This window comes from Balaenoptera physalus, assembly GCF_965194825.1.
Source record: "Balaenoptera physalus genome assembly, chromosome: 10".
Lineage (NCBI taxonomy): Eukaryota > Metazoa > Chordata > Mammalia > Artiodactyla > Balaenopteridae > Balaenoptera > Balaenoptera physalus.
In genome coordinates, this window is record NC_138889.1 from 97,662,730 (window position 1) to 97,677,350 (window position 14,621).

The 14,621-nt window shown below is 42.8% G+C and overlaps 1 protein-coding gene across 6 annotated transcripts in view; it reads left to right on the forward strand.

Moving 5' to 3' along the window:
* The window catches only part of EXT2 (exostosin glycosyltransferase 2), a 134,582-nt gene extending 131,901 nt beyond the window's left edge, over positions 1-2,681 (forward strand). For all 6 annotated transcript variants that reach the window (XM_082410470.1, XM_082410466.1, XM_082410467.1 and 3 more), the window contains one exon: positions 1,954-2,681. In XM_082410470.1, coding sequence (XP_082266596.1) covers positions 1,954-2,092 — 139 coding nt within the window. In that variant the 3' untranslated portion in view covers positions 2,093-2,681. The remainder of the gene's footprint in view (positions 1-1,953) is intronic.
* Positions 2,682-14,621: the final 11,940 nt, after the last annotated feature.

Sequence of the window (14,621 nt, forward strand, 5' to 3'; positions counted from 1 at the left end):
TGTTGTCCAGTGCTTGCTTCATACCATTTTGTTAAAACCCCTCGGTCTTTTCCCCAGTTTCCTGTCAATTTGGTACCTGGGACTACGACCTCCTGAGTCTCAAAAGACTGCCAACAGGAGGGAAACTCAGTGACCTGTGGGTTATTGTAGAGTCTGATAGAAAGAGCAAGGGCTCTATTGCCAGCACAAGACTGGGTTTGAAACCCAGCTCCACCACTTTCCAGCTCGGGGTCCTTGGGCAGTCCCTTAGCCTCTCTTAGCCTGAATTTCTCAAACCATAACAGGAAGCTACTATACACCAATCCTTGGCCATACGGAGGGGGATCCTTAAAGGAATCATTGGGATCATGTATGTAAATTAGCTGACACGTCATAGGTGCTCAGCGGTTGTTAATTTCCAGCTCCTCCCTTTAGACCCTAGAATTATGTTAATAAATAAACGTGTATCATCTCATAATGAAGACTTTAGCCTCAGCAGCCAGAATGCCTGGGTTTGGTTCTGCCTCTTACTAGTTATTTGGCCTTTGGTCCTGTCTCTTAGCCTCTCTGTGATGTGCCTCTGTCTTCCCAGTGTACAGTGGGAAGGATAGTAGACCTGCCTCATAGGGTTGTTGTGAGGGTGAATTGAGTTACTAATACATGTCAAGCACTTGTAACACAGCCTGGAGCATAGAATAAATGTTAATTGCTGTTGATTTGTGGTCATGGACACAGTGATCTTATTAGCTGGAAGAGCTCAAAATGAAATAGTAACACGTTTTGACCAAGAGAATAAGCAAGAGAAAAGAATTGATAGTAACTGGCTTCTTTGTTTATTGATTTCTTGCTAAAGCTCAAAGGACTCAAATAAAAGCTATTGATTAAAATAAGTTGAAACAAGGCTTACAGTATCTCTGAGGACAGAAGAGCCTTCTGGTCTGTGTCTTGAAATTCAGCCCCTACCTGGTAACCCGTTCTCAGGTGCTGTGGGCCTGACTGAGGGGAGAGAATACTGACCTCTCTGAAATCCATCCTTGAGGTCCCCTTAGCTTCGAAAGTGGTTTTTACGGACTTGTTTTCCCCCTTGGGTCTGATGCCGAAGTGTCCTCATTAGCCGGCTGTCACACTCAGTTGGCCTGATTGACCAGAACCCTTTCCCGCCAGCGTGTCTGACTTGCTCCCCTCTGAGGGGGCTGCCCACCAGGCTGGGGGCGGTGCTGGGGGGGGGGGGGCTGAACCGCCTCCTCCCCCAGCAGTGCTAAGTTGCTTGTTGCTTTGTTGCTGCCGGTTCTAACACAGGAGTGGCTAAAATTATGAAAGCTGTCCTATGTGAACTTCAGCTTTCATGGAAGAGCTTATGGAAGTTGACCCATAATTCCCAGAGATTGCCACTCACAGGCCCGCAGTAGATGTGGGTTGAATGACTGAAGTGTTTGTCCTTTGAAATTGAGGTTCAGTGCCCCATTGCCTCCTCCTGCCTTCCATCGCTCCATGTGTAAGATCTTCCCTTCTCCCTTTTAAACTTGAGTGGGCTGAAGCTCAGATCCAAGTGCCTTTTGCCTTTCCACCCTTTGTCTTCTCTTTAGCTGGCAGGGATGGGGTTAAGGATTGTTGGCAGCTAATCCACCTTGGTTTGAGGCCCGCTTCTACGAAGCTGGAAGAATGACTGGAATTTGAGGGGGAGGGGAAAAGATATTCTGACCTCTGCAGGCCCCTGGCCTCCAAACAGCATCCCTGGTTCCCCTTCTCCCGCTGAACTAATAGTTGAAGTACCCCCAGATCACTTCCTTTATCCACACCCTCCCAACCGTGTTAAGAACCTGGGAGCATGCTGGGGATCCTTGCATTTCTCTTGTAGATGTTGAAGACTATGTATTGATATTTTGCTCTCATCTCTCAGCCTCTCAAACGGTTTCTCTTTTCCCTACCCCCTGTCCCTCTCATCTGCTCCACTGCCCTCCCCAAACCCCACAGGTCTGAGTGCATCAACAAGTTTGCTTCTGTCTTTGGGACAATGCCTCTTAAGGTGGTGGAGCACCGAGCTGACCCCGTCCTGTACAAGGATGACTTTCCTGAGAAACTGAAGAGCTTCCCCAACATCGGCAGCTTATGAAATGTGCTGCTGGTGGAGGTCTGAACACTAATCCCGGGCGGAGGAAGAGAACACGTCCCCCCAGCACTCTGACGCCCAGATTTCAGAGTGGGAGATTGGCACATCCCTGCACAAGCCTGCTTCCCCGAGAGCAAGAGCCCAGGGAGGACATCTGAGTGCCTCGTGCATCCTCTGATGCTCTCGATGGCTTCTCTCTGAAAACTCCAGATGGAAGCCTTGGGCAGGCTCCAGGGGTAAGGCCAGCTCAGGTGTCCTTTGTTTATAGCTCAATACAAGGTCTAAGAGGAAACTTCACTGGCTGTAAGACAGCTGAGAAACCTCCAGCCCATTTCAGATTTGGAGAATCATGTAAGAGCTACCTGTTTCTCACTTTTCCTTATTTCAAATCAGTGAGTTCTTCAGAGGAAAAGCCATGCCCAGAATTTGGTGCAAAATCCAAACATCTTAGTGACATTTGATGCCTTGGGACAATGGGGCACTGGCCTCATCCAGAGAAGAGCACCGGCTGCCGAGATGGGACCTATAAGTTCCATGAACTCTCTCTCTTTGGTTTGGCTTTTTGATATGATTAAAATTATTTTTTATTCCATTTCCTACTATGTCTTAAATATTGATTATGGAACTCTCTTTCTTTTTGTGTGTATTTAACTCTATCTTCTGGCTTCAACTCCAGTCTCCTCCTCATGTCTGGGAAGATACGTAGCCAGGAGGAGTATCTGGTGCCATGTACATCCAGCAGAGGAAGAGCCCCAGACTACAAACGCTCTTAGAGAAGTTGTGTCCCCAAACCTCCAGAGGAATCTGTGTGCTTCCTGATTAGATCTAGATACTCTCCAGGAAAAACAGAAGGCCTCTCATAGCCATACACTGAGTCGCTCTGCTGGTACCATGTTGTAAAAGTTGAGGCAGTTGTGACCCTCACCCCAAGGGGATGCCAAAATTTCCCTCATTCTTTTGGTATAAACCTAACATTAGCCAGAGAGGTTCTGGCTAATGTTAAGTGCTGCTATAACAACTGTTTTGCAATAGTTGCTGGTGTATTTAAGTCGTTACATTTCAGCATTTAGTAATACTGCACATGTGTGAATTATACGTCTTTAAGCCCAGTTGATGAACAAATCTACCCTGGCAAATGTTAGATGTTATGGATTCGAAACAGATTTATCTGGCTCTAATATTAAGATTAGCCACAGTTTGGGCTTTAGCCATAACATATGTCCCCAGAACACAAAATACCTAATAATTTGCTTGGAATATGGGTATAATTACTGAAACCTAGTTGTGCGCCAGTCCAAGTCACTAAACCACCACGCACTGTTCTGTCGAGTGACACGAAGCTGAGCTGTTCTCATGCTATAGTTTTCAGACTTGCAGTTTTAACAAGAGTCACTTCAGATGTGTTCTCATCGACTTTGAGAGGCCAAAGAAAACTTTCAGAAGTAGCAAAATTGAGAGTGGAAATCTTGAGAGTCTCATCTTTCATATTAAGGAGTGGTAGAATCACGGACTGTTATAGCATCTCCAGGTCATTCATTTTGCAGATGCAAACACTGGAGTTGTGATTTATTCGTGTATTGCAGCTGCAAACACAGGTGCTTAATCAATACTAATGATTTGAATAATTAGATACTCGTCAGCAGGGGATATGGGAAGGCATTCTGGCCTCCTATTCGTAGTACTGGGGCTGGTATGATAGAAACCAAGAGGAAGGGTTTTCTCTTGTACACCCAAATACCGGTAGCTGACACAGTGAGTACCTCTTACCTTTGCAGGGGTTCTCTAGCTTGTTTTCCAAGATTTGGGGCAGGTGGAAGGGGAGGAAGCCTCACATTTAAATCCCAGCTAAAAGCCGCAGCTGTGCTGACATTGCATATGTGTTATCTCACCCTCAATACATAGCACTCTGCTCTGTTCACACCACCGACTGCACTACCTTAGTGGCTGGTTTCTAATCCAGTTCTCCCTCTCAGAGGGTAAATTAATCCTCCCTCCCTCCCTCCCTCTTTATTTGCCCTTTGATTATGGAAGAGAAATGCTTCAATCTGAAGTCATTGGGAGCCCCAGGGGACTGAGTTAGTGGCCCTTTTTCACCTTCTTAGGAGTTATTGGACTTCTAAGGGCATTAAAACTCTATTTCAAGTACCTTACTACCCCCAGAAATATTGGGGGCTAGATCTTGCAACATAGCAGAAAATACTTTTTACTATAGAATGAGTATTACATCCTAGGCACTGGAAGCAAACCTCAAAGCTTCTATTCCTAGGAACAGACAGGGGGTGCAGGTCACCAGGGGAAATTCAGAAATTCAGGACAGGAATATAGGAAGTGATCGTGATTCATGGATTCAGAGACTAGGGACTCAACCCCTGTGTTGGTGTATTTCTGAACTGCTCACCAGCAAGCCTCACCTATAAGCCGTGGCGGGGATCATCTGTCCTTGGGATGTCATAGGGCCTGGTTTTAGAAGCGAAACAATAATGCTAATTAAAATGTCATGTTCTGGCCTACAACAGACAACAGCTGGTTTTAGATTTAAGAAATCTTTTTTAAGGAATTGCATCCTACCGGCCTGTACAGACGATGAACCTGAGTTGGCCCTGGCCTTGGCCCAGATGTGTGCTCTAAGTCACTTGCCTTTGCCCCCAGGGATCTAATTAGGATGGGCTGGCCCACTTGGAATGCCAAGGTTGGAAACACTTTTGTTGGTTAACATTAGATAGCTGTTAATATTCTTATCTCATGTATTTTATCAAGCCTCACACATGTTTAGGCAAAAACCTCCTTTTCTGGGAAAATTAAGGAGGAAGATATCAACTTTTGTTCTCAGAATCTCTGGTTCTTTCCTGCAAATGATGCTATCCTGTCTCCTCTTCTTACTCAGTGTCATGAAGGTCAGAACTCTGGCTTCTCTGCTGAAGCCTTATGTGCTTCCAGCTTGTGGTTTTTAGGAGTTTCTCTGCTGCCTCTGGAAAAAGTGACCATCATCCTGGCCTGTGCTGACCAGGACTGGGAGCTGGAAGAGGCCAGCAGCCTCCGTGCTCTCACTTGCTGAAGAGGTTGCTAATAGCTCTGTGATCCCGGCTTCCTCCTGGGACAGTCCTGACTGGAGGATCCTTGCCACTGAAAGGCAGCAGGCTTCTAGCCATGGAGTTCTAAAGGTCTGGTTGCTGGGTTCAAGTCCAAGACCCTTTGATGGTAGAATTAAGAAGTAGATGAAGCAGGGACTTCCCTGGTGGTCCAGTGGTAAAGAATCCGCCTTACAATTCAGGGGACACAGGTTCGATCCCTGGTCAGGGAACTAAGATCCCACATGCCGTGGGGCAACAAAGCCTGCACGCCACAACTACTGAGGTTGCACGCCACAACTAGAGAAGAGAAAACCCGCACGTCACAACTAGAAGCCCACGCCGCAACGAAAGATCCCGTGTGCCACAACTAAGACCCAAAGCAGCCAAAAGTAAATAAAATAAATAAATAAATAATAAATCTTAAAAAAAAAAAAAAAAAGAAGAAGAAGTAGATGAAGCAGAGACGTGTTGGGAAGTGGTTCAGTTTGGGGGGGATTCTTCCTGGCTCTGCAGTCTCAGGATCCCGGGGGAACCCAGCCAAGAGGGTGGAGGTTTTGGGTGTTGGAGGTTCCCCATCATCCAGCCACCCTGAGCCTGGTGGGTTTCCTTTGCTTTGGGGACAGTAGCATCCCTGGGGGTAGGCTGCTTTTTCCATTTCTCTTGGTCATCTTCTATTGCAGCAGCAGAAGCCACAGCAGGCCATTTCCTGAGCAGCCCTGGCTCAGAGAGGCAGAGGCAGAGAATGCCCACTGGCCCCTCGCCCCTTCAGCCACTTCCTGAGGAGCAGTCCTGGCAGGAGCGCCAGCCATGCTGGTAGGCGGCTGCCGTCCAGGAAGCCTTTGGAAGTGACTTGAGCTTTCCACTCAGGGCCCGGAGGCATGTGAACCCTGGGGTCTGACTGCTCATCTCACCCCAGAGCTCCGGCCCAAGCCCTGGGGCTCCTGTCCTAGGCTAGTGTTTGCTTCTGAGTAAAACTGGGGGCAGCTTTTGGCTCCAATTTGCCAAGTAGGCCTGGTGTGATGATCTGAACAGGCCTCATTGAGCTGCTCCTGGCAGAGGAAAGGTAGGCAGGCGGACTCCGCTCTCAGTTGTAAGGTTTTCCCCTCTTTAGGGTGGGAACATCCTAAGCTAAACTCACAGCCTCTCTTGCACCTCTATTAAATGGACTGTCAGGGGTCCCCCGCGTCCGGCTTTGTGACGTCCAGGTTCCCAGGGAGGGGTTGTGTGGTCTGTCCAGGCAGTGTTGTGCCTCGGCTTTTCAATGTCAGGCTCACCATTGCTGGCAACACAGGGAAGGTGGCTGGGCAGTTTTGTCCCCTCTCGCAGCTTTCCAGGCTTCTCTCCTTTTCAAGAAATTGTTGAGTCACCAGCATCTGTGTCTGGCATTTGGTTTCCTCAAATTTACGGCCTTTTCAGGGTAGAGTTTTTTCCTTTCTTCAGCTCCCAACTGGTTGGGCCCCTGGTTGCATTTCTTCCCAGTCCTCCTGACTGGCACAGAGCTGTCAGGCCAAGACGAAGAAAGGGTAGGATGTCTGGGTCACTCTTGAGAGGTACCAGGCAGCTGTGTCTGCTAGAGGTTTCCTCAGCAAAGCACCAGCTCGTCTCCAACGTCTCAGGAGCTGCACATAGAGTGACAGCTGCCAACGGAGCAGGGACCGGAATCCGTGGGTCTTGGACCCAAGCCTCCAGCCACTCCACCCACTCTGCAGAGCCTTCCCCTCACAGTGTATCTATTTGAGCTTTTATTTACAGCTGGCAACTTCTATCATTAACTACTATGCCTAAGAAGAAGCTCAAAGAATGTCTGGTTTTCTGGTAATCACAGCTGAAGAACAACCAACTAGTTACTGACCCAGGTAAGGTAGTATTCAGTCATTCAGTTTTCTGATTGTTTCATCAATTAGAAATTGATGAATCATTGATTCATCAAAATGTACTCTTTGCCAGCCCCTCTGCTGGGTCCAGGAGATAGAGTGGAATAAAACACAATCTTGATCTCCAGGAGCTCCACTTCCAGCGGGAGTTCTTAGCTCTGTGAGATGGTGCAAGTCCCATCAGTGGCCTAGGACTCCACAACATACATTTTAGTCCCAGCTGTAAATGAGGATTCCATTTACACCATCTTCTGCGGTGCCTGGAGGATGCAAGCCTTGTTTTATTTCCTCGTCTCATAGCACCTTCCTCTGAGTTGAACCCTGGGCCTTCCTTGGCCTTGAGGGAGTCCACTCCTATGCCTTAGTTTCCTCAACCAGAAATTGGAGATGGCAAGAGCACTTAGACCTGGGTGGGTGAGATGCAATGATGTATCAGATCTCTTCCTCTCTCCTTACCCAGGGTCCTTGCCAGATTGTACCTGGTGATGCTGGCAGCCAGCCCTTTTCCGGCCCCTATTTCTGCTCACCCTGTTACCAGAGAGCTTGGGGGTCTGGATCCTATCTGGCCCCGTCAGGGTGGATTACTGAATGAGTGGTTCTTTTGCCCCAGTCCCTTTCCTGTGCTATAAATAAGCCCCATGTTTATTTTCCTATGTTATTGACATGAGCACTTGGGACTGGGGCCTCTTGACAAGTCCGGAGCGCGTCCATCCGGTGCCTGGTGCTGTCTGAAGCTATTTGGAGTCCTCCCGCTGTGTTTTGGATGTGGCTTAATTTCCATAGTAAGGGCTGTATGCAGCCCTGTATCTGCTGATTTTCAGGTTTCAGCTTTCCGCCAGCCTCACTGCCTGCTTAGAAGTAAAGCTGTGTTTCTCATTCAGGGGATAACAGCCACAATTGAGGTAATTAACCAAAATTGTGTATTGGTGGCAGCAGCTCCTATAGGATTTCCAATAGTCTTTCTCTAGTAGATCCTGAGGGGCCTTACCTTCATCTCCTCCCTTCTGCCTACCCTGTGCCCAATCTCTGTTCTTGTTTTCTGGATATAGGCCTAATAGTCCTAATAATTTCTCTCCTTACAGCCTTGTTCTTGTCACCAGATTGGTTTGATATATTGACAACTTGACCAAATGAAGATTCCATTGACTCCATCTTCTCCAAAGCATGGAAGATGCAAGGATTTTTTTTTTCCTCTTCCCATAGTATCTCCCATTTGCCAGTTGTACCTTGGCCCTTCTTTAAAAGTTATAAGATGAATATCCATTAATAACAGATAGATGCTCCCTTTAGTACCATGGCTGCACCATCTCAATGGAGAGGGTGACGTGGGACAATGCTGGGATAGAAAGGAAACATCTGGCAGCCCAGTGCAGCATATTATATGCTGTGTGGACGTCTGGGAAATAGGAAGTGTTCCGAGTTAGGATTTCCTAAGGAGTGATTTCTGGCTCCTTCAGGCTTTGACAGTTCATCAAAAGTATCCAATGAGACTGAGCAGGACACAGCATTGTATATGAGAACTTGGGCTAAAGATCATTATCTACTTCTCAGGATGGATTAGCCTGGTAAGTCACTCAGTAGAGGAATCTTTCTGTGGACTAACCAGAAGCTGTAGTCTATTAATGAAAAGAGTTATATCTAACAAGCAGTTTTCAGACAAGGAACCAGGAGAAAGTAAATTTTCACTCATATGTTTTTAGTCTATTGACTCCTAAAGATTCTTTTATTTTAAAAAATAAAAAGCCTATTGTGATGGATTCATATTTATTGAACACTTACTATGTGCCAGATACTGTTCTTAATGTTGCATTGAACAAAGTGCCTACTCTTGTCAAAGGTACATTCTAAGAAGGAAGACAACCAAAATGAGTAAGTGAATAGAATTTCAAATGGTAAAAAATACTATGAAGAAAACAAAGCAGAGTAAGGGGGAGATGGATAGTGACTTGGGCATGAGGAGATATTTAAGATGGGTTGGTCAGAAGTGGCATTTAAACACAGATCTTAGTGTTGAGAAGGAGTGGACCATAGAGATACCAGGCAGAGGGAAGAGCTAGCATAAAGTCCCTCAGGCAGGAAAAAGCTCAGCTTGTTTTTAAGAACAGCAAGAACTCCTGTGTGACTGCAGTATATTGTGTGTGGAGAGCATGGTAGAGATGATGCCAGAAAAGTAGGCCAGCACCAAATTTTGTTGGCATCATGTTAGACAAAAGAGTTCTGGATTTTTATTGTGAGTGTAATGGGAAGACACTGGAAGGTATTAAGCAGAGGAGTGGAGTCTGGATGGGATTTTTGTCCAAAGATCATTTCAGCTACTGTGTGAAGAAAAGGCAGTAGGGAACAATAATGGAAGAAAGGAAATCAGGAAGCTATTTTAAGGAGTGCAAGTGAGAGATGGTAGTGGCTTAGACTAGGATGGTAGCAACAGAGATGGTGAGGAGTTATACTGGGAGCAGAATCCATTGGACTTACTAATGAATTGGATATAGGAGATGAAGACAGTAGAGGATTCACAGCTAACTACTAGGTTTTTGTTATAACTGAGTGATACTATTAACTGAAATATGGCAGTCTGGGCAGGGGTAAGGACAGAGAAGTATGAGAGGGAAAATCAAGAGCTCCACTTCAGATGTGTTAAGTTTGAGATGTTTTTGGACATCTAGGGGTAGTGTTACTTAAGCAGTTAGATATCTAGAGCTCAAGGGAAAAGTTAAGACTGAATATATAGCTGGGATTTAAAACCATAGGATTAGATGAGATTACCCAGAGAGTCAGAATTGGTAGAGAAGAGAAAAGGACTGTGGCCTGATTTACAGGTAGAGAAGATAAGGAAGAACCAGAAAAGGAGATTGAGGAGTTGCCAGTGAGTTAGGAAGAAAAAGAGGAAGATATCTGTAAGATAGACTGATAAATTAGAGATACACATTGTTAACCCTGGAGCAACAGCTAAAAACATTTTTAAAAGAGGCATAGCTAATAAGGCAATATTGGAGATAGAATACCATAAAAATATTCAATCAAAAAGGATTGAATTGATGGAGAAAAGAATAAACAACAGATGGGAAACACAAAAAGCAAGACAGTAGATGTAAACCCCAACATGTCAATAATTACATTAAATGTAAATGGTCTAAACATTCTACTTAAAGGACAGAGATATCATTCCAAATGCTATCTACGAGGAAAACATTGTAAAATACAGTTGAGGTAAAAGAAAAAATTATACTAGACAAATATGAATCACAAGATACTGGAAGTGATTTTATCAATAAAGGACAAAATAAACTTCAAAACAGGAACATTTCCAGGGAGAAAGAGGAATAATATATAATGATAAAGGAGTCAATTCATCAAGAAGACAAAAAAGTAATCCTAAGTGTGTAGGAACTAAATAACAATGCTGCAAAATATATAAAGTAAAAACTGACAACTGAAAGTGAAATAGAAAATCCACAATTATATTTGGATATTTCAGCACTCCTCTCTTAGTAATTGATAGAACAAGTTGATAGAAAAATCAGAAAGCTATAGATGACCTGAATAACACTATCAACCACTTTGGCTTAATTGACAGTTATGGAACACTTCATCCACCAATAACTGAATACATATTCTTCTCAGGTGCACATACAATATTCACCACCAATGTGTTGCACCATAAAATAAATCTCAATAATTTTAGAGGAAATGAAAACATAAAAATGTATGTTCTGTAACCATAATTCAAAAAGACACATGCACCCCATTGTTCACTGCAGCACTATTTACAATAGCCAGGTCATGGAAGCAAGCTAAATGCCCATCGACAGACAAATGGATAAAGAAGATGTGGTACCTATGTACAATGGAATATTACTCAGCCATAAAAAGGAATGAAACTGGGTCATTTGTGGAGACGTGGATGGACCTAGAGACTGTCATACAGTGTGAAGTAAGTCAGAAAGAGAAAAACAAATATTGTCTATTAATGCATATATGTGGAATCTAGAAAAATGGTACAGATGAACTGGTTTGCAAGGCAGAAAGAGAGACACAGATGTAGAGAACAAATGTATGGACACCAAGGGGGGAAAGCAGAGGTGGGCGGTGGTGGGATGAATTGGGAGATTGAGATTGACATGTAGACACTGATGTGTATAAAACAGATAACTAATAACCTGCTGTATAAAAATAAATGAATAAAATTTAAAAAAAGAATATATACATATACAATAAAAATGGACATAAAAAAAGGTTCAGGATGAGAGGAGTGTGTGTGGAATTCCAACGAGTCCTAGGTTAGAATAGAAGATTCCTTGATGAATGTGCTATGAGATAAAATGAGACTTTGAGAAGGTTTCCTGACAAGACAATGTTTAAAGCAAACAGTAAGTTTGGATGAAGTATAAACAGATGTATAATTCATGAACACTTGATGCTGGTTTAAAGATGGTGTGGTATACTAGAAAGAGGTCTGGCCTCAGAGGTTAGAGGCTTGTGCCTTTCACCGTAAGACCTGAGGCAAATGACTTAATCAATGGTATTTGTTTTTCTCATTTAAATAATTTTAAGAACCAAGGAGTTTGATTAGGCTTGTGTCTATCTTTGTAAGCTTTAATCTTTCATCAACAAAATGCCAATATACTCACACACACAAAAAGTATGTTCTCTGATCACAGTGGAATTAAGTCAATAACAGATATCTGGGGAAATCCCTAATAGTTAGAAATGAAATAACATATTTCTAAATGCACCAGTTAATAAAGAAAAAGAAAGAAATTAGAAAATATTTTTAGCTGAATGAAAATGAAAGCAATGTATCTAAATGTGTCAGGTGGAGTACTTGGAGATCTATACTTGAAGTGCTAATATTAGAAAAGAATAGGGACTTCCTTGGTGGTCCAGGGGTTAAGAATCTGCCTTCCAACGCAGGGGACATGAGTTCGATCCATGGTCGGGGAACTAAGATCCCCCATGCCACGGGGCAACTAAGCCTGTGTGCTCTAGAGCCCGTGTGCCACAACTAGAGAGCCTTGTGCCACAACTATTGAGCCTGCATGCTCTGGAGCCCATGTGCCACAACTAGAGAGCTCCTGCACTACAATGAAAGATCCCACGTGCTGCAACTAAGATCCCATGTGTCACAACTAAGACCCAATGCAGCCAAATAAATAAATATTTTTTTAAAAAAAACTAAAATCAATTAAGCGACTACCTTAAGAAAATTGAAAAGAGCAAATTAAATACAAAGTGAGAGAAGAAAGAATAAAGATAAGCTTGGAAATAAATAAAATAGAAAATGGATGAACAATGGAGAAAAATCAATTAAACAAAAGCTGGTTCTTTAAAAACATCAATAACTACTCTAGACTGTTCAAGGAAAAAAAGAAAGAATATATAAATTACCAGTATCACAAATCAAACAGGGGCATTGGTACAGATTCTAAAAATATTAAAAGGGAAGTACATATGAAAACTTTATACTGTTAAATTCTACAACATAGATGAAATGGACACAAACTTTGAAAGACACAAAGGGATAAAAACTACCTCAAGAAGAAATAGAAAATCTAAATAGCCACATATCTGTTAAAGTAATCAAATTTGTAGTTTAAAACTTTCCACAAAGAAAAATCTAAGTCCACATAGTTTTACTGGCAAATTCTATCACATATTAAGAAATAATACTAATCTTACACAAGCTCTTTTCAGAAAATAGAAGATGGAAATATGTGCCAACTCATTTTATGTGGCCATTATTACCCTGATACCAAAGCCAGACAAAAGCATTACAAGAAAAGAAAACTGCAGACCAATAGCCCTCCTGAGCATAGACACAAAATTCGTTTAAAAAAAATTAGTAAGCCAAATCAACATACAGAAAGGATGATACAACATGACTAAAGAATGCAAGGTTGGTCTAATATTTGAAAATCAATATAATTCACAATAGCAATAGAATAAAGGAGAATAACCATATGATTATCTCAATAGATATAGAAAAGATAATTTGACAAAATTCAACACCCATTCATCAATGTCTTTAAAAAAAAAAACATAAAAAAAACAAAAAAGAACCTTCTGTATAGTGCAGGGAACGCTACTCAATACTCTGTAATGACATATATGGGAATAGAATCTAGAAAAGAGTGGATGTATATGTATAACTGATTCACTTTGCTGTACAGCAGAAACTCACAACATTGTAAAGCAACTATACTCCAATAAAAATTAATTTAAAAAATATTTTAAGAATTCAGAGGAAGCCTTTGTGTGGAAAATAAACATAGAAGACCATTGTGTTAAAAAAAAAAAAAAAAGAACATGGAAAACATATTTCCACACAAAGACTTGTACACAGATGCTCAGGGCAGGTTTATTCATAATAGCCAAAACCTGGAAAAAACTCAAATGTTAAACAACAGATGAGTGCAAAGACAAATTGTGGTATATCCATACAATGGAATACATCTAAGCAATAAAAATAATGAACTACTGAGACGTGGATGCATTTCCAAAATAGGTGAGCAAATAAGCCAGACACAAAAATGTACATACTGTACATACATACTATACATACACACAAACATGCTCATGAATAAAAATACAATCCACGTATTAGAAGTTTTACAACAGGCAAAACTAATCTAGAGTGACAGAAAGTAGATCAACATCATCTGTTGCTGGGGATTGGCTGGGATGAGGCACAAGAGAACTTTTTGGGGTGAGGAGAATGTTCTATATTTTGATTGTGGTGATGGTCACATGTCCAGACTCATCCAACTCTACATGTAAGATTGGTGCATTTTATATAAGTAATACCTCGATAAAGATGACTATTTTTTCAATGGTCGTTAAAAACTGTCATCTTTCACAGTTCCTTGGCTTTGTCATGGACCAGCATCTTTTTCCCTCCGTTACCTGGACGTTGGCTTAGGCCTCAGGTCTAGGCTACCTCCAGTTCCATTGCCTCAGTTTAGTGTTTTCTGTTGTGTTCTTGATGTAGATGGCAGATTCGCCAGCCATCTGGCTGATATTTATTAAATGCTTGCTATAGTACTGTACCAGGTGTTACAGATAAATAGGTGAAGAAGATAGCTTTTCCGCCTTCGAGGAGTTTATAATCAAGTTAATACAGGAGATAAGACCCTTATAGTCCTGTCTACTGTATACAACTGAACGATTAAGGGTGAATTGCACACATTCCCTGCTGTGGTCACTTCTGACTTGGTGAAGAGGGTGAGACTTGAGGTGGGCTTTGGAGAATTAATAGGTGGAGATGGACACTATATGGATAGGGGTGTGCTGGGAGGTCAGGCAGGCACTCTGACCTGAGGGGGAGTGAAAGGAAACAAGAAGATGAGGAAGTATACTGGATCTCCTAGATTTGTAGGAGCACTGACTCCAGGTTGGGACAGTAGAAATGATGAGGCTGGAGAGCGGTTTAGGGCTAAACAAAAGAGCTAAAATGTCTGTGGGCAGTGTGAAGGCTTTTCAGATGATTGTTCTGGTTGGGGACGTGATCAGAGCTAGTCTTTGACACCATCGTGTTGGCACAAATGATGGAGTGGAACAGGCAGGGATCAGAAATGGGATGTAACTACTTAA